This window comes from Carassius auratus, chromosome 17 (assembly GCF_003368295.1).
Source record: "Carassius auratus strain Wakin chromosome 17, ASM336829v1, whole genome shotgun sequence".
Lineage (NCBI taxonomy): Eukaryota > Metazoa > Chordata > Actinopteri > Cypriniformes > Cyprinidae > Carassius > Carassius auratus.
The window spans coordinates 23,437,616-23,458,004 of NC_039259.1; the positions used below are offsets into that span (position 1 = coordinate 23,437,616).

At 37.1% G+C, this 20,389-nt stretch overlaps 1 protein-coding gene across 5 annotated transcripts in view; it reads left to right on the forward strand.

The window, feature by feature from the left end:
• The window catches only part of kiaa0586 (KIAA0586 ortholog), a 103,945-nt gene that overhangs the window by 44,234 nt on the left and 39,322 nt on the right, over nucleotides 1-20,389 (forward strand). For all 5 annotated transcript variants that reach the window (XM_026286470.1, XM_026286471.1, XM_026286473.1 and 2 more), the window contains exons 14-19: nucleotides 7,711-7,783; nucleotides 8,175-8,450; nucleotides 10,527-10,701; nucleotides 10,907-11,080; nucleotides 16,761-16,957; nucleotides 17,458-17,559. In XM_026286470.1, coding sequence (XP_026142255.1) covers nucleotides 7,711-7,783; nucleotides 8,175-8,450; nucleotides 10,527-10,701; nucleotides 10,907-11,080; nucleotides 16,761-16,957; nucleotides 17,458-17,559 — 997 coding nt within the window. The remainder of the gene's footprint in view (nucleotides 1-7,710; nucleotides 7,784-8,174; nucleotides 8,451-10,526; nucleotides 10,702-10,906; nucleotides 11,081-16,760; nucleotides 16,958-17,457; nucleotides 17,560-20,389) is intronic.

Here is a 20,389-nt window from a genome sequence, read left to right on the forward strand (position 1 = left end):
AAGCCAAACGGAACCATCACCGTGATTGGCATCTGTCAGAGGAGGCCTCTACCCCGATACTGCCAAAGCGATGCTCCATCTCAATATATTCCCCCTGTAACATCACCTCTGAGAGCAGGGCACGCTACCACCTGAGGTTAACAGATCTGCCATCACATTAAACCCCACACAGAACATTATATTAAAGTTTCTAACAAAAAGGCAAGCCACGTGGGTTTTAATCAAATTCAAATGCTCGCTATTCTACAAAGATTATCACAGTTATTAACTTATGAAGTTTATTCATCTTTGGGCAAGTGATTCGCAGTTCAAATACATCTTTCCATCACCCATTTTTCTTTGAGATGAGTGTGTGACTTGTTGTCAATCAGTCCTAGTCATAATACAATTAATGGAATAGTTCAACTACAATTTTTATTTTAATTTATTTTTTGAAGAATATTTATGCAAATCTTTCACAGAACATTATCTATCTATCTGTCTGTCTGTCTGTCTGTCTGTAAACAATAACATGTTTAGTTCTGTAACAATGTGATAGGTGATTAGTAATTAGATATGAAAAAAGCAAAGATAAAAAAAAAACACTATGAAAACGTCATTTTAATGAACATTTTCATTAAGAATATATAAAACTATAAATATCTATATGTATGCAGCACATTTTTCCTGGTCGACATCAGGTTGAGAGTAAATGATGACAGAATTCTTGGTATGGATAAAGCTTGTGTAAAGACTCTTCAGAAATTGCCTTCTTTTGTGTTTCACTGATAAAAAACAAACACATTCTGGAATGAGTTGAGGTATGACACTTTCGTATTCAGGTGGGTGAAGTCAGACCTGCACCTCGGTCACAGCATGGTGTCGTCGGTACAGACTCTTCACAGGGAGATTATGTCACTGTGAGTTAGGAGTTCACTTTTGTTTGTAGCTTTTAAAGCGGGTAACGCTCAGAGCCAGGCGAAGCGGTTGTTAGACGGATGTTTTTGCTGGGATAGAGTCTCTCAGAGAGCAGTAACGCTTTCTAGCAGGAGGTCAGACTCAATCTTCCCATTCTGCCTGCTCTCAATGTGACATTACCCCAGATCCCCCAGGCACAGAGCAGCTAATGGCTTGTGATACACCACGAGCCATAGCCGCTGCCCACATCATGCACATTTCCAGAGATACAGAGAGATAGAGACGTGGCAGCGGCAGAGTGCTAAAGCAGCAGTTTAAAAACTGAAATGGAGAAGGCCGCCCCAGGACTGCTGTCTGTTATAATGATGCGGAGGCTGTGAGAGCAGAAAGAACAGCAGTGTTCTCGCTCTTACCTCAGGCTCAGAGCAACGTCAGTGCTGGAAAGATCACAGGGAGCCGTTTGATACCCAAATATTTTACAGTATTGTAATTAGTGGTCGACTGATACATGCTGGGCTACAAATGTCTGAGGCCACTAGTGAAAATGCTTCAGTTTTACCTATTTTTCTAATTTATTTCTAAATTTGATAATTACAAATTAAATTGTCAGCATGACAGATTTAGTAGAATGTTGAATTTGTGACTCCTGTTGCTTTAACCACAGCAGCATTCAAGCTGACACGAACAAAACCTGATTTCCAAATTGAAAAAGAGTTTTTGAAGCACAAGGTGTCACGCCCATGGAATCTGTGTCTTCCCCCGTGTTTGATTGTGTAATTTGGTCCAGGTGTGTGTCATTATCTTCATTTGCTCCAGTATTTCAGTCCTAGTCTGTGCAGTCTGTCTCTGTCGGGTCTACCAAGTTATGTTTGTGTGTCGTTCCTCGTTCCTGTTGTGGATTTTCCCCCGTGTTTGTTCATTAAAAGCGTCTCCTGCGTTTCCTTCCGGCAGCGAAGCGTAACACAGGGTTTCTTTTTAAATAGATAATATTTATTATTATTTATTTATTTATGTATTCTTATTGTTGTTGTTTTTATTATTTATTATTTGATGATGATGATGATGATGATATTAATAACAACATCAATAAGTGGTTTTATTGATGATGACCATAACATATATTATTATTATTATTATTATGGTGATTATTATTATTATTATTATTATTATTATTATTATTGCTGTTATGGTCAGCATCTTCAGTAACAACACTTTCATCAATTTTTTGATATCTAATTTGCTAATAATAATAATAACAAATTTGATTAGATAAAAAAAATCTAAAATCTAATTATAATAATAATTTATTATTGTTTCATTTTTGCAATTTGCTAATAACAACTTTGTTTTGTAAAAATACAATCTGTAATAAAATAAAAAATAATAATAACAGCAACAACAAAAATACATTTTAGTATGTGCTAATTATAATAATAACATTGTTTGTAATTGTTGCTATTGCTGATAATAAACACTTAAAATAATAATAAATTATTTTTAGCATGTTTGTGTCTCATTTGCTAATAATAATGATGGGAATGATTTTTGTTGTTTTTGACAATGATGATGATGATGATTATATTTTAGAACTGAGAGGGGAAAGCTAGCGCTTTTGTTCATTTCATCGTTTTTAGCTGACATATTTTACATATATTGATATCATTTGATATGGCTGATAAATATCATCTTACTTTACATATCAATAGTATCATAGATCTAATCAGTAATTAAATATCGTTTTAAATATTAAATATATAACAACGATTGTCATATGTTCTGTATTTACTTGAAATGATTTTGTCCTGTTTGTTTTGTTGACACTGTGCTTTAGTTTTAAGCTGAAAGCTTCACCACAGCTGCTTTTTTGTCCCCTCCGACACCTCTCAAACCCGTCTCAGTATCCCAACTCCTCAACCAAAATGTCAGCCTCAATGTTAATTGTCTCCAAAATGGCAGGCGCAATCAGCCCGGCGTGTGCATGAAAACACAAGCGTGCTGATTGATGCGGCTGCCTCTCCCTGCTCTAATGGCTTTGATCTTTTCCTCTGCTGAAAGGTCGCAGGGATTGAGGTGCCAGATGCTGTTCTGCTCTCCTCCGTTCACCGGTTTAGCCCGCGCCGCAGCGAGAGAGCGCTTCACGTCGTGCTTCATGCACAGGGCTTGATGGATTCTTTCATTTGAGGAAGTGACACTGCAAAACGAGTCTGAAGTTCGATTTTATTCCCGCCATCCATCGCGGTGAAATATTAATGAGGGCATTTGCAAACGTGAAACTTTCGGTTCTCTTTTTATTCTCCTTTATTAAACACCGCGGCCCCCCTCCGAAAAAGTTACACCTCACACTTGGGTAAAGGCAATATTTTCTCAGTTTGAGTTTCAATGACTTTGTAATTGTAATTATCCCATGTACTGGAAATCTCATGAAGGCTGTTGCATAATTCAACAGATGGCAGAGACTTTGGCTTTCGGAGTCAGTAGTGAGATTTATGACTCCTCTCGCCGCTTCGAACTGACTTTCTTGATGTTTCCTGCCGTCTCCGCTCATATTAGTTATGGCTTCTTTCCGTCAGTGGCTGAGGCTTGGAGTTCGACCTGTATCATCTTACATCATAACTTTCAAGTGGAAAGACGGTCTTATTATCGACTTATGTAATTGTTAGTTGTGTCAACTGCTCCTCAAAGAGCACTCGATGCTTCTGGTAATTACCCTGGGAATTACATCCATTATTAACCTCAGAGATTATGTGCTTTTATCGTTCATCGGGGACCAAGTGTTTGGGTTTGATGTCTGCTGAAGTCACTGATTTCTAGACTGTGACGCTCCTGATATTGTGTTGAGTATTTTGCTTTGAAATCAGTTCGCTTCTGTTTTTATTCGTTATGGATCTTACTGTACTTTAGCAGTATATTACCAGTGGTTTTATGTGTTTGTGTTGCCAGTGCGTCATCTGTGCTAAGAATGTGCAAATTTACTGCACATGCAAACATTTCTGTAAAATCTTTAAATATTTTTGAAAGAAGTCTCTTATACTCATCAAGTTTGATTTTATTTGATTTAAAAATACAGTAAATGCTGTAATATTGTGATGTTATTATGATTTACATTTTGCTGCTACGTAAATCGTAGCATCGAAGTTTTTTTTTTTTTTTTTGAAGAAGAAGAAATTAAAATTAATCTGTCTTTCCTGAATAAAAATATTAATTTCTTAAAAAAAAAAAAATACATAAATAAAAAAGTCCATCCAAAATTCTGAAAATCAAAATTCAGTCATTATTTTCTCTCACCCTCATGCTCACCAGAACGAAAAAGCCTACACATGCAAACAAATTTGTACTTGGTACCTGATTAAAAATTGCTTTATAGTTTTATTTTTTCCTAATGAAGATAAATGATACATTTTCATAGTTTTTTTTTTGTTGCATATTTAATTACTAATCATCTGTCATATTGTGTAACACAACTAAAAATTTACTTTTTATAGACAGACAGACAGACAGACAGACAGACAGACAGACAGACAGACAGACAGACAGACAGACAGACAGACAGACAGATAGATAGATAGATAGATAGATAGATAGATAGATAGACGGACTCTTCTGATATTTGTCCATCAGCATTGATTGAGGCTTCTTTTCTCTCTTTCTATATCCTCCAAGAGTTTTTACATGTTTCACTTTGTTCTCTCCAGATCTCTCATGAATTTCTCAGTTTTTTTTTTTTTTGCAGAGGGAATGTGAATAAAGCAAGGTGTTAAATAGTCTTTACGGCTCATTTTCCACTTTTTTCCCCTCCCGAGAAGCCCAAAATTATTTGATAATAAGGAGTTTAAAGGGGCTCATTTGAAGAACGGTGAAGTAAATGGCGGGTAGTCAAAAGAGGTTAATTGAAGGTCATTCTCGGCGCTCAAATCAATTGTGCTCCATTTGGAATCACAAGTGTCTTCAAGCATCATCTGATTAGGTGAATCCATCACACGGCAGACGCTCGGCAGACACACGGGAGGCATCGCGCTGTGACAGGGCTTTTATGGGCAGCCAGGGCCTTCATCTGAGAGGCTGTTTGTGTCGAGAGCGGCTTGTGAGATTCTGCGGGCAGCTGTGTGTGTCCTTGTGTCCTCTGTTTTTCTGTGGCTAACTTTGTGTGTGTGTGTTTGTGGACAGGGTCCATTGGATGTTGGGTAAGGATCAGATGAGCTTTATTCTCTTTGTGTTTTTTTTTATTCCATGGCCAGATGTTGTAGGTCTCAGCCCAGACTCTGACACTTTCTCTCATCAGCATCTCTACCAGGCTCTCGCCTCTGGCTCCATTGGGAGGCCTCCCTTTATGCTGCATTGTGTGTAATATCCATCAACCCACAATCCAAACTCTCTTCCTAATTGCACATCGGATCGAAAAGAGTAGGTTTTGATGTTATGGGAAAAGCAATGACAGTTTCAGTTTTCATTGATCAGTGGTAGGGATGGATCATCCATTAAATGACTAGTCAATTAGACAATATGACTACATTAGCAGTTGTTATTAATAATAATAATGATGATGATGATAATATTTTTTATAATATTTAATTATATTTTTTTCTATTTTCCTTATTATTTTACAAATATTTAAATATTATAATATATGTTTTAATAAAAATAAGTTAATAATAATTATTGTTATGCTTTTTCAATATTATTATTATTATTATTATTATTATTATTTTATGTATGTTCTTATTATTGAATTAATTTTTCATTTAATTGTATGTGTGATAGATTTTTACATTTTAAATGAAAATAATATTAATATATAGATATTATATATATATTATAGATATTATGTGTAGATATATGTTATTCTAGATAATTAATTGTACATATTTTTTAAATAGTTTGAATTTTGTTTTTTAAATATCCTTTTCTAGTTTTTATAGTAACTTTACCTTTTTTAGTAATTATTTAAAAAAATATTTTCATATTATCTATTTAATATATAGTAATAATAATAACCGCAATTATAATGATGTTTTTCTAATTATTATGTATTTAATTAGTATGTGTTTATTTGTATTTAATAATAGTTATTATTTTATTTGTATTTGTTTTATTGGTTTATTCATAAGCTTCAGTGCATTAATGCTGACATCCTGACAGCGTTCTATACTTCAGCAGCTCAGCTAAATCCTATCTGAAAAGTTACAATTCTTCCCATTTAAATAAGTGTTGTTGTTGCCAGACACATTTAGATGACTGTCTTTGGCATCACGCCACGCTGTTTTTTTTTAGCATCCCACCATGAGTGTGGCATTTTAGGGAAATATGTTATGTTGCACATCCTTAGTTGTCCCCCATTCCCCCATCTCTTGGCTTCATGAGCGTCACCTTCAGAAACCCTTGCATTTTTTCCTTTAGGTTCTAATGACATCCCTTCAATGGATTTGCACCATTTTTTTTTTTTTGGCATAGCATGAACTCTGGTGTGCCCTTAAACACAAACCCACATAAGCACACACTTCCTTTTTCAGCTCTTATAAACCCTCTGAGCAGAAATTCAGAGATAAAAAGAGGAAAAGGGAAGCAAGCATTAGATACATGGGCTGTTGGCGGTTCAAAGCAGCAGTTGGACGGCATGCTGGGATTGTCACTCGTCTCCTCATCTCTATGATTTATACAGTGCAATAAGTGATGCGGAGATGGGCTAACAGGCCAATAGACAGCAGGACATTAGCATAATGTGTGCAGCGGAGAAACGCTGGAAGACTGTTGCGTCTTTAAACGCAGTATGCCACATTTAGATGAGCTCTGCCTGCAGATGTCTTCCCTCGTTGGGACTGGGGATCTCAGGCATTCAGAATATGAAAATAATAAAAAACTATGCTCACAGAAGTGCAAACTGTGTTTATTTATGACCTTTTTATGCCAAATTATGTACTGCATCGCAAATCTGGTTTCCAATCCGTTCAGTTAATTTAGAAGATTAATCTAACTGTAATTTTACAGTTGAAGATTGGATGCACGCATTTTGTTCATGCTTTAAAATACATTTATCTCTGAAAGAATTGAACTTAATCCAGGATGAATTTTTGCAGATATAAATACCCTATAGTTTTACAAGTTACTGGAACAAATAAACATTTTTCTTTTTTTATTTAAACTAAATACGTTTTGTCGTAAGTTCAATGCATGAATTGGAAAATGTACAGTAAGGTCTAATAGATCCGGTATTGATCTCTTAAAACCAATCATACATTTTTGATCATAAAAACTGCATAAATTAATATAGCACATTGCCTTCAATAATAATACATATTGTACAGCCCTAATATTGACATTAACATTCAAAAGTTCAGGTTTAATGTTTTTGAAAGAAGTCTCTTCTTTTACCAATTCTCAATTTATTGGATTAAATAATACAGTAAAAACATTATTTTACCTGTCACTTTTGATCATATTAATTCACCCTTTTAAATAAAAGTATTAATTTCTTAAAAAAATAAATCAATGTAAGTCTCCATTTCATGCACTGCACACATTAAATCCATTTAAATTCTCTTTATTTAGCTTGGCTTTATTCAGCAATTCATGATTGAAGATTCCCTTCCAAATACTAAACGAAATTTACAGCTCGAGGTAAATTCATCTCTAAAGTAGCTCAAAATTGACCCTGATCCTTAACCACATACAGCACTAGAATGACTAACCGTGCCTGGAGCAACACAACAAGGTTTCCCATCAGCAAAAGTAGCTCTGTTGCTCAAGTTTATAGATGAATCGTTTTTTCTGTCATGTCTTTGAAGACGTTGACGACTTGTCATATGTCTCGTCCTGTAGAGATGTCCGTGAAGAGCTGAGGATAAAGAAGACAGTGAATGCCTGGATCAATACACTCAGCAAGGACATTCAGGTGAGTTGAACCGAAAGATTTAGTCTCTTTTTCTGCCTTCAAATGCAATCTGGTGTTTCTGCACAATCTGTCACTGTTCTTTGTTCTCCAAAATACTGGTTTAAAAGAGAAAATATTTGAATAATCATTAGTGCTTTTTGCCTTTTATAATGCTTGGCACTTGGTGGTCTGCAATTGCTTTTCCAAGTAATCACGTTTATGATTATTTACCTGGCAGACAATAAAACGGACAAAAACTCACCACAATAAAACATCAGAACATCAGAAATGTCTGCTTTTTTGTTTATGTCTGTTTGTTTATATTACAGTGCACAATCCATTGAGCACACATTCAAGTGTTTGTGACCACAAGGTCGTCTGTCTCTCTCTCTCTCTCTCTTTGTCTTGGCAGGACGAGCTGGCGAGGGAGAGCTGTGAGAGGTTTGTGGAGAGGAGCGATGCTGCAGTCTCTAAAGTGGTGCAGCAGGGCCAGGGGAGCAGGAGCGGACGTGTGGCTGGTCCGAGAGGGGGAGGAAGAGGAAGAGGAAGAGGGGGAGGTGAAACCTCTGCGGCAGACAAGAAAACCTCTTTGAGAGGCTCAATTAGAGCACAAGCAGAAAACACACTGGCACACGGCAAACAACCCGCTCCGTCTGTCAGAACCAGACCTGAAGGGAAGCGAGAGTCGGTGAGCGGGATTCTGTCAGTGTTATCTAACGTAGTTCCAAATGTGTTCACAGTAACCAGACTCCTCTGATGATCCGTTACGATACCTAATGAGTTGCCTACCTAGACACCATATTCCTGACTCTTCCAGATAGGAGGCTTTGAAATAGGATACCTCATCTCGGTCAAATTCGAAGAGGGACGTTCAAACAGAACCTGTTTTTGCTTTTAAAAAGGGTAGACACCACACATTAGTATAGGCTAGATAGAAAACATGGCAGGGTCTCGAGATATTTTTATGTTTTAACTCGACAATGCATCTTTAAAAAATATTGCTCATGAGGGTTTTAAGGTGTTTATGGAAAGTTAGAAAAAATTTAGGAACAATATTAATTAGAAAAAAATGAAAATTTTCTTTTGGTTTATACATATCTCTAATAATAGATAGAAAAAAGATACACTTATTAGAAATATACTGTGTGTGTGGGTGTTTGACAGGCAGATAGACAGACAGATAATTATTAACATTATAACCAGCCATTCGAAACTACTTCTATCAGCCAACCCAAAAATATCAGAAATAAACCAGATTCTCAAAATCACTTTCTTATTAAACCTAATTCTGAATTATTGAATGCCTTTCAGTTTTACAACAGTCAGCCTCATCCAGTATTTGCTGATAGCAATATGAAAAATAATAGGATAGAAATATATGATTCTGTGAAATCAGCATGTTTTTGGGTTCCTGGCATTAAAGGTTTGAAAAGCCAGGCTTATTGTATGAAGGTTCCTTTACGTTTGGATGATTATGATTATATGACACTAGAGCTTTATAATTGGCTCTTTGGCTGTGGTCCAGATCATCTGTCTGTTCTATTGAAACTGATAATGAACTGTAGGATCTGCTAACCTGTTTGTTTGCAGTGTTTATTCCTGTACGTGCTGTTTACTTAGCACCGTGACCTGACAAGCTCACAACACTCCCAAAATGCCCCATCTGGATGTAAACACTGTAGCTCAATACTTCTTTGTGTCTCAGTGGCATTTTCTCTAAATGAGCCGCTTTGAGCACCCATATGTTGACCCGACACTAATTTGCTAAAAATAAAGAGCGTGAGGACGAGACGCGGGCCTGTCTTATCTTTGTTTGGCACAAGCCTGGTCCTGTTAATGGCCGTCCACGTTGCCCGGTGTCTGTGTCTTCGATTCTTAACCTAGCAACACATCCAGTGGTTATCTGAAGGTTGCTATGTGTGGAGGCCGTTCAGGCATTTAATTGCTGCTATCGGTAAACGTGCAGTCAATCCAGACAACAGAGCACACAGTTACAAAAGGCTGAGTGTTATAATGCTGGAGATGTTCTGGGGTTGCCATGAGTTTAAAATGAAGTCCAAATGGCGATGTCTCATTTGACATAAGCAGTGTTATCATTTTCTACTTTTTAAACACATAATGATCCGTATTTCGGTCGTTATATATTTAGTATATTGTGTCATTATTGCTGTAGACATGAGTCTTTGTTTTTTATGCATATACATTTCGGTGTATAGAAGTATAATGTGCCATATTTACCATAGAAATTAATGTATTATAGTATGAGTATATTATATTCACCATATATATATAAGTGCATGATTATAGCATAATCATAGTTTACCAAAGATAAATATTACTATTTCAAATAAATGCTGTTCCTTTGAACTTTCTATTCAGATAAAATAAAATCAACAAATAAAATAAAATAATCCTGAATCTTGGTTTCAAAAAATATGAGTGAAACCTGCTGAAAATTCAGCTTTGCATTACAGGAATAATACAAATGTAAAAATATAGACGAAAAAGAATGCAGTTTTTAAATTGTAATACAATTTTGCAATGTTTTTACTGGCATTTTTTTCAAATGAATGTTGCTTTGGTTAACCAACGTGTTTTACTGTAGTTCACCATGTTTACTGTACAGTAGATATGAATTTACTGTTTCATAGTATAAAGTACCATGTTTACTATGCAAATAAGAGTCTCACAGTATGAAAGGCAATGTTTGCTATTATAAAAATTGTTAGACAGTTTGCTGATCTAGTGTATATTATTCGTTCAGGCTCAGCCAGTTGTGCCAAAATCTCAGGATGATCAGGAGTATCTGGCGAGGCTGTATGGAAAAGCCCTTTATGATGGCCATCGACGAACACTTAAAAAAAGCCCTTACCTTCGATTCAACTCCCCCACACTGAAATCCAAACCGCAACGACCAAAAGTAGTAGAGACTGTCAAAGGTAAGGTGAAGGTCTTCAAGTAGAAATGGCCATTCTTCAATTCTCTTTTACGTTTTGTTACATTATATGGCTTTATTTTTTAATAGAGACACTTGGTTGGCCATACTGCCCTGTAGCTTCCAAAATAGTCTTGAAAAAGAACCCCTAATTTTGCCTTTTCTGTCCAAGTTCTTGAATGTCACTCCCTTTTCATTCTCTTATATAGGGGTGAAGATGAAGTCATCTAAAACCCAAACTAGCCAGTTTGTGGACGTTGTTCCTGCGCAGCAGTCTTCAGTCTCTGAGCCCCATTTCCTGTTCAGCCCCAGTGATCCTGACCAACCGCAGCAGGCTGGTTCTCCAGTGCGAGGTTACCTCATTCCTATGGCCATACCTTTAGGTAAGCCACCATTAGTATGCACAGAAACCATTCACTGCTATGCCTGTGTGATTTAGGAAAGGGGGGATCTAACTACATTTTTTTCCGGAGAAAAATTATAATTGTGAATTAAAATGCTGGTTTGCTGTGTTTGTAAAACCACACAATTTGGCCAAAATGTTGTGATTATATATCAATATGGCTACTACAACTACAACTACAAATAATAAAAACTATTATTATTGTTGTTATTATTATTATTATTAAGTAAAATATTAACTTATTTAAGAACAAAAAAGCCAATAATATTTTATTTTACATTTCAATTCTAACATTTACGGTTGTCTAAATTTCTTTATTTCAAATGTTAAATCTTTGAGCATTTATTTTGACAAATAAACACAGGAAGCCCTTAAAACCTCTCTTTTGTTTAGTAAGCTGAGCTCATTACACGTTTGGGAACATGGTGCATGTTGTGTGCATGTTGTGTCAAAGCTCATATTATTTATTTCATTAAATCACAGCCTTTGTCCTTTGATAAACGCACTAAGCCGTATTGCAATTTTGGTTTTATTTCAATTAATCGTGCAACTCGTGGTCCATTAAGACAACGTTTTTTATTATAATGGGAGTTTTGTCGTGTTTGTAACTTTGAGTTAAGTGATTTGAGACCGAATCTGCATCAGGATTTTTTTATGATGAATAAAGACCATATAGCTGCACACGTCACTAGGATTTGAGAAGCATTCCTGTCTTTTGATTGCAACAAATATACACAGCACCCATAATGCAGTGTTTGCTGTCCGGTGTCCCTTAAACCTCTGACCATTCTGAAACAAAGGCGTCCGATGCGGCGTGAATAGTTGCGACAGCCTCCACATGCTGCAGTCATAAAGTGAAGTCTCTCCTCCGGCTGGCTCCAAACACACAGGAGCATTAAAGAATGGACTTAATTGGACACATTTCAGGGGTGTGAGTTTAGCTCTTAATTACGGCTGCCTCTCCACTCATTAAAAAGCCTTCCTATGCCGCTCTCGTTTAATCACTTCACTGTCAGGGACATTAATGCCTTTCTATTACGCTCTCATTTTCCTGCTTCCAATCACTGCTAGCTTCGTCTCAGGTCCGACCTTGTGCGGTTGGAGCTAATTCTGTTTATTAGCCTGAACAGCCATATGTATGAAAACACCGTCATGCTTTACGAGTGCTCTTTTTGGGGCAGTAATTGCAAATAGCCAATTGAAAACATTTTGAAAGCGTTCATATTATGAGTTGATTAGTTTCTTTTATCCCCCACCCCCCTTCTTTTGAGGATTACGACCTCCTGGCGCCGAAACGATCCATTAGTTTGGTAACAGCTGAATTGCTGTTGTTAGTTTCTGCAATGGACTGCAGAGGTTATTAAAGGTATTGCACAAAAAATGGCAATGACAAAGCACCTTTGCTCCGCTAAAGCTGTTTACAGTATTCAAATGTTTCCAGAATTGTGGCTCAGGGTCATGAGAATGAAACTAACTGGCGGAAAATGGCCTAGTAATGTTTGAAATGGCAGGTGGGCTTTTTGTGGGCGGTCGCCCGTATGCTGGACTGACCTCTGATCTGAGCCATGCTAGAGTGAACAAAGACTTGCTAATCACATCTGCAATGCAGTGGCCCTGATCGCCGTCGTAGACACTGAACTCCCTTCATGGTTACATTGAAGTTCCTTTCACTGCTAGATGCATTATCCGAATTTCGTAAGGAATAACTGCAACTACAGTGCTAATGTAGCTAAAAAGTTGGAATTAAACATAAGCTCTTTTTTTTTTTTTACATAACACTGATGTCTGAAATAGGCAACTATTGCAGAATTATTCCTGTGATGAGAAGTTGGGCCCTTAAAGCCTGTTCACACAAAGGACAATAACTATAAAGATAAAAATACAAATATAGTTCTAAAAACTTGATCTCAGTATTAAAGAATAGCAGAATCTACTGCACAGCGGCATTTAAAGCTGAGAAGTTTTTGCTACTTTTGCAAAACGTGCTTACATGTTTATAATTAACAGATTTTCTTAAGATGACTTACTGTGAAGAACCTTTATGAAAAAACGTTTTAATACGACTCAACTTTTATATGAGAAGGATTTTATTTTTTTATTAGTTTAAAAAAAGGGTAGTATTTAGAATTAAGCATTGTTTTCTTCCAAGCTTTTCTTGTTTTTTCTTGTAGCATTTTCTCGACATATTTACATAAGCTGAAATCAAAATAATTCCCAAAATGTTTAATCATTATAATAACAGTAATAATAATTCTCAGAACATCAGAAAAAAACACATTTTTGTTTGTAGGATGTAAACCACACATGCATAATCATATCATTAAAATTTGACTGGCTAAAAACTTTCACACTGACCATCTGACCATCCTTATTATTGAGCGATGCCGGTTTAATTTGGTCTTCTCAGCAGGGATGTTTTTTTTTTTTTTTTTTTGGTCTAAATTTAAAGTGCTAAGTAAGTTGAACACATTATTCTACACTTCAGAGCATCTCCTTCTCATTCCCAAAATCATGTCAATATCAGGCCCGTCTAACTTTCATCTAACGAAAGTGAAGGATCTCCTGATAACTGCTTTAATACCCCACATCTTTTACCAGTCGAGGCGATTCCCAAGGCATCTTAATCGTCCACCAGTGTCATCCTCGTGGCTGTCCTATTTCCCATCACACCGAATGTGTGAATGAAACCCAAGCTGAAAGTTCCAGACTCTCATTAAAAACTTCCCAGCCACTTCTGTATTTGTATCTGTGAAGGAGAGAGCCCAGACCGGCCCAGCCTGGATTGGATTGACTCACCAAGGCTCAGACTGGGTCTCTGGAGGGCTGTAGATTAGAGCTGGCCTAATTTCCCTCTCTTCCGTGACTCTCTGGGGGCGGCAGTGGGAATTGCGGAGCACCCCATGGGAATGGTGAGAGAGCCTTTCATCTGCTGCAGATGTTCGGTGCGGCTCATCCACAGAAGGCCCCCCGAGTCTCAGTTACACGCGAACGACAGCAGGCGAGCTCTCCACAAATCTGCTTAGCAAGTTCTGCACTCCGAGAGTAGAAAGTGGCAGTCGAATCAACAGCAGTGATCAAGAGAAGTCAGAGTTTATACAGTTCACAGCTGCATTCCCATTTTCAGTCAAAATCAGGAGCTTTTATGATTCTTTTCTTTTCTTTAAATAATAACAGGGTTGTTTTATCTATCTATCCATCTGTTTATCCATTGTATGTCTGTCCGTCCATCCATCCATCCATCATCATTCTATCCTTCCATTCATCAGTCCACCCATCCATTGTTCTATCTAGCTATCATTCTATCTGTCATTATATCGACCTCTTTTCATCTGTCTATCTGTCCATCCGTCCGTCTGTCTAATAGTTAATGTTAATTCCTCGTCCTTGCATTCAGATTTGAATTGCAATTAATTCTCATTTCAGTTCTGAATTAATTCTGCACGACTCTGTATAATGAACTGCCTTTTTTCTGTTCTTCCCCAAATGTATTATTGATAAAAAAGGAATCCTTGTAATACACACACTGATTGCTGCTCTTGCATGGCCGAGATGCTTTTATGGCTCATGCTCACCACAGCTTGCTGTCTCTGAGGTGAATTCCTATACTTTATTGATTGTAGACGAAATTGCTCTGGTGGTATCCCCAGTGGTGAAGACGTGACTTCATTTGTTGCCTTAAATTGCATGTGGTTGCAGAAGCGGGGCGTGTGCGCACATTTTTTTGTGTGTTTATTTCGTTTTAATCATCTCATCATTGCTCTCCCCATCTTCTTTCCCAGGTCTCCCGCTGCAGTGTCCTCGGGTCCAGTAAAATCAGTGATTTACAAGTTCTTGGACATATTCCCAAGCATTTTGGGGGCTGTGAATTCTGTCCCTTCATTCGGGTCTTTGTTTCCTTGCATGCCTTGCGGCTTCTCTGGTTTGCGAATAGCCCATAATTGCATCTCTTATTGTCCATCACTGTGCTAATCAGTCCGATCTAGTTTCGCATTTCAGAGCGCACTCTCTCTTGAGGTTCTTGAATACAAACGCCTCCTTTCAAGGTTTCCTTCAGCAGAACCCACGTGTTTGCTATCAGAAGTATTTGTGCATTCCAGATGAGTCAGTGCTTCTTGCTCCTGAGCCACTGTTTGGTTGCCCTTCAGCCAAATTATGGAAATCGTTAAGCTTATGCTTCCCCTGCTTTGCATGGAAGGATGGGAAAAACAGATTGCGGCGCTCGCAGCAGATTTATGCTAATGCCAGCCTCCTCGTTCGCCGTTAATGTGCCGAAGCCAGACTCACGTCTCTATGTAATGGGGCATGTGCATCTATAACCTGCCTTCCTGCAAATGAGGATGACACAAACCCACGCTAACGCACTCTGGCTGAACCCGTTTCTCTCGCGGTCCCTTTGCAGAACAGATGCCAATCATGTTGGCTTCTCACTCGGCCAGATGTGTGCAAATGTGTTTTGGGCTGACACGGCACTTTAAAGTACTGTGGATGTCCTTTGCAATCGCTCTGCAGTGTGTTGAGGGATAGAGCAATGAATGAGTAGGTGTGTGTGCATGTGGGCTCCATCTGCAGGAGTGCGTCTGTCTTTAATATGCCTCTTGCGTGAGTATTGGGGTTTCGTTGTGCCTTAGCCTGTAAACAGCGTGTTGATGTTATCTGTGCTCCAACATGTGGATGGATGTGCAGACTTTAGGGGTTTGGCAGACGTGTGTTCTGTGTATTCCTAGTGCACTCACGCATCCTGTGGAAAAGAGGGGGATGGAGTTTTTGTTTAACGTTGCCTCTAGTTGTTCTCGTAATGTTTCACCCTGCAGACATGTTTACGTATTCCCAATGCCTGAATAAAAAGATGACTTTTTTTCCCTTTTTTTTAGTGTGTAGGTAAGTAAATAAGCCATCATTTAGTAGACCATTTCATCCAAAGCACAAAATGGTAATGCACAAGAGCTCTTGAGGCAATGCAGATTTAATGTTGGTGCTTTCTGAAATACATTTCATAAAGCAAGGGAAATGCATGTTTTAAGAGAATCTATAACTCATTGTTTACAATCTCAGATCAACCACATGTGTCTTTGTAGGTAAGCCTAATTATAATTTAGGTAAATTATAATAATTTAATTTAATTTTTTTACAAAGAAAAATCTGTTTATTTTATTTAACTTAAAGCTGCAGTCCATGACTTTTTTTATTACAATTATCCAAAATCAATTTTTATCAGCTATAATGATAAGAACATAGAATATTGATATTTTTGGAATCACTTTTAAAAAGTGTATTTTTTCTATTAGAAGAGCAATAAAAAACTTTGACTTAAATTTATTTTAAAGCCGCAGATGATAAAAATGCAGTGCAAACTTCTAATAAACAGACCGGTATTGTGTGTTGGTGTGGACACTAATATTATCATCATTATTGTCCTTTTTGTAGTTATTGTTTGTTGTGTGAACAGGCAGTTCAAATGGGAGTTCTCTACTATAGTTCAGTCTTTTCAAAACACAAAACTGTAATGTACAAGACCGCTTCAAGCAATGCAAATTCAATTTCACATGTCATTACTTTCTGAAACACAGTTCATTATACAACACAAATGTGGTTTGCTATAGAACCTATAACCTTTCGGTTCCAATCCAGATTATTAACCACTTCTCCATGTGTCTCTCTAGGTAAGCCCAGAGTGGACAGCCAGGCCCCGGTACCTTCACGGGTCATCATTAGTGACAAACCAGCAACCGTAATTACCTCCTTCCCTCCCATCGCTGTTCCTGAACCCAAACCTGCTCCTGCTATTCGGAAACCCAACACCATTTTGCTGGAGGTCCAGTCAAAACCGAAGAAACGGACCCCACGGCTCCAAATACAGGCAAGATTTCCTTTCAAATAAATGCTGTTCTATTAAACATTGCATTCATCAAAGAATCATTGCAATTGTTCACAGTTTCCACTAAAATATTAAGCAGCATAAATTTTCAAGTTTTTCTTTTTTACTTTTTCCATCAAATAAACATAACCTTGGTGAACATAAGAGACTTCTTTAAAAAAAAACATATATATATTATTTTATTCGGTCACACCAAGCACAAATTGTAGAAAGGCAGCGTATGTTTGTTGCATCAAGCTGCATAGCTTCGCCCACAGTGAAATGTCATTAGTCCAAAAATCCCAAATATGTTTTCTTTGAATATAATTAGATTTTGTCAGTCATATTTTGTCACTACCATATTTCACTTTCTTCTGGAACATAAAAATAAGACTTTGCAAACTTGCATTAAACATTGAAAAATGTCACTTTCCTTCTGCACTCTGCATAGCTTTTGTTCCATATGCTGTTTTTATTCACATGGATTTGTGTTGTGTTTGCAGGTCCAGCCTGGTGTGAATATTGAGAGTGGTCTGTGCAGCCAGCCGGGTTCCTCTACGCCATTGATTCCAGCCGAAACCATCTTTCCTCCACCTCCAACCCATGTAAGACCCAAATCACAAAGAACACTAAGACAACCCTGATTATTTGAAAATGAAAAGGTTTCATTGGCCTTAGTAGCACTTCTCCATATTTCTGTTTCTAATATGTCTGCAGGCTTCCAGATTTATCATACACCCAAGACATAAGTCATCTAACATGTACATTTGCTTGTGTGTGTGTGTGTGTGTGTGTGTGTGTGTGTGTTCATACACCAGCTGGTCTCGGCTCCGTTCTGAGAATGGATGGATATTATGCCATTAGATTTTGGCTGTGCTTCAGCATGCTGTACCTCTATAAGGGTCAATTTTCGTTCCAGGTTTGCATTTCTCATCGCACTGCCATTGATTTTTGCCAAGGCGTGCATGCTTGTGCGCTCGTGCTCTCAGAACCTGCCCGAGCGGATGAAGATGGATGAGGTGTGTGCGTTTGAGTGTGTATATGGAGCTGAATGTATAATGTTTCAGGAGGGACTTTGCCGCCAGCGTTTCTGCTCTTACTCCTCCAATCCCGACCTCAGCCATTCACATCTGGTTGCTAAGCAACAGATGCAGCTCCGTTGCTTTTCTGTGGGTCCGTTAGCAGATTCTGAGCGTCTGGGAGGACAAAGCCTCTCTGTGGTCTGCCTGCTGCTGTCAGCTTTAGTATAATCATTACAGCTCACTGGAAATAAGCGTAGATATGCATCTTCTACATTCATGCTAGAATCTGTGGAGTTCATTTGTGAATACATTACCTCTTTTAATTGTGCATTGAGGTTGAGTTCGCGATTAATCACATTCGGAGAAAATTTAAGGAACACTTTAAAGCTTTTGACGGTTTAGAATATTATGAAGATGCATCCTAAATATATATATATATATATATTTTTTTTATAAAATAATACATTTTTAAACATTAGATAATTTAGAATATTGTAAAAATTTTAAGTGTCGCATTTAACAAAGTTCTCTACGTTAATTCAATACTTAATTTTGTTCTGTTTTATATATATATATATATATATATATTAACATTTCGAAGGAATTTTCATATTAATAAAAAGTAGATGAATTTTTATTAGACTATTTAGTATATAGTAATAATTTAAAGAATTTTATTTAACATAGTTTTTTACTATAGTTGTATATTTTCTAAATATTTATTAATACTTAATGTTATAAAAAAATAGATATACATAAAAAAAACAATATTAAATGAAAATAATTTATGTTAAATACTTTTATATACGTATATAATATATTAATAAATACATTTTAAAAATTATATTTGTAAGTGCATTTTACTGAGGTAGAATAGTTAAGTCAGGCGTTTGTGTGTGAGAGAGAGAGTGAGAGAGATTTACTTCACATTAAAACACATTTAAAGCTTAAATACAAGCACACAAACGTTCATCAGTTTTAATTTTAGATTAATGGCAGCCATAAACATGCTCGTGATGTTTTAAAAAGAATCATTGTTATTATTATAATTATTAATAATAAAAATTAGCATTAAAACATTAAATACAGATAGCTTACAAACGTATGTCTCCCCCTCAGATCCTGGTCCTGATGCAGCTCGGCAGAGGCAGCATGTCTGCGTTCAGCACTCTGTCTGTGCCCAGTTAATGCCCATGACTCATCAGACTGGCAGAACACACACACACACACACACACACACACACACAAAGACACAGGCAAGGACAGACACACAAACCCAAAGATCCTACAGTACGACACGCTTTGAATGATACACTTCACTCCCCCCAGGCCTGAGGCCAGTCAAACACAGGGAATGAAATATGACTAAGAAGTCTCACAGTGCTTGCACTTAAAACATATATCTCTGTCCTCTGAGACTTGACTTTTCCCGTGCATTGCCGCCATCACTGGCTCATACTTGTTCAAACCCCAGTTTTGTTCTTTGAGAAAATATTGTTATAGATTGATTATTGTAGACCTTACATACTACATAAGGGAATAATTCACCAAAAAATGAGAAATCTGTCTACATTTACTCGCCCACATGTCCTTCCAAACCTATAGGACTTTCTTACATCTGTGGGACACAAAATGCGAATAAGGACAGGGACTGTCAAGGACCCAAAAGGCAACATTATAAAAGTGTATTCATGAACCGTACCGTATTCCAAGCCCTTCGAAGTCATATGATAAGATCAGTCCATATCTATACCATTCACAAATGAATCAGACCAGTTGTGTGAAATGATTCCGTTTGTCTTGAATCCTTCCTTTTATGTTCCACAGTAGAATGAAAGTCATCCAGGTTTGGAACATAAGGAGGAGTAAATAAGGACAAATACTATACAAAGGAACTATTCCTATCATTTGCAATTCAGCTGCTAAACAACCAATTGCTCTTTTCATTTCCCGCTCTTTTGAGTGTTTGAACATGCAAGTGTGTGAGCAGAATAGTAAGTAATATTGTGTTTCTGTAGCTCACTGCAGCACATTTGCTGCAGTCTCGTTTGTTTCCGCATCTCCGATCCCCACACACACACACACACACACACACACACAACATGCAATATAATTAATAATGTCGCAAAAAAATAATAATAATACAGCAAACCCAAAATAACCCAGAACTGAGTTACTAGGAAAGTAGAGATGTCTTGTATCCTCCTGAAGGGGTTTATTTTGTGATAATGACTGACTGACTGTTACACAGCTACTAACTTACCAAACCAATGGATATGAAATATTGATTTAAATCTAAATGATTTTATTACCTGTCTTGAGCAGAAAGAGACTGTAGAGGGGAGAGCTATTAAACTAGCACAGCTACATTTCTAAGTTAGGATTCTTTAAGATGTTTTTTTTTGTTTCTGTG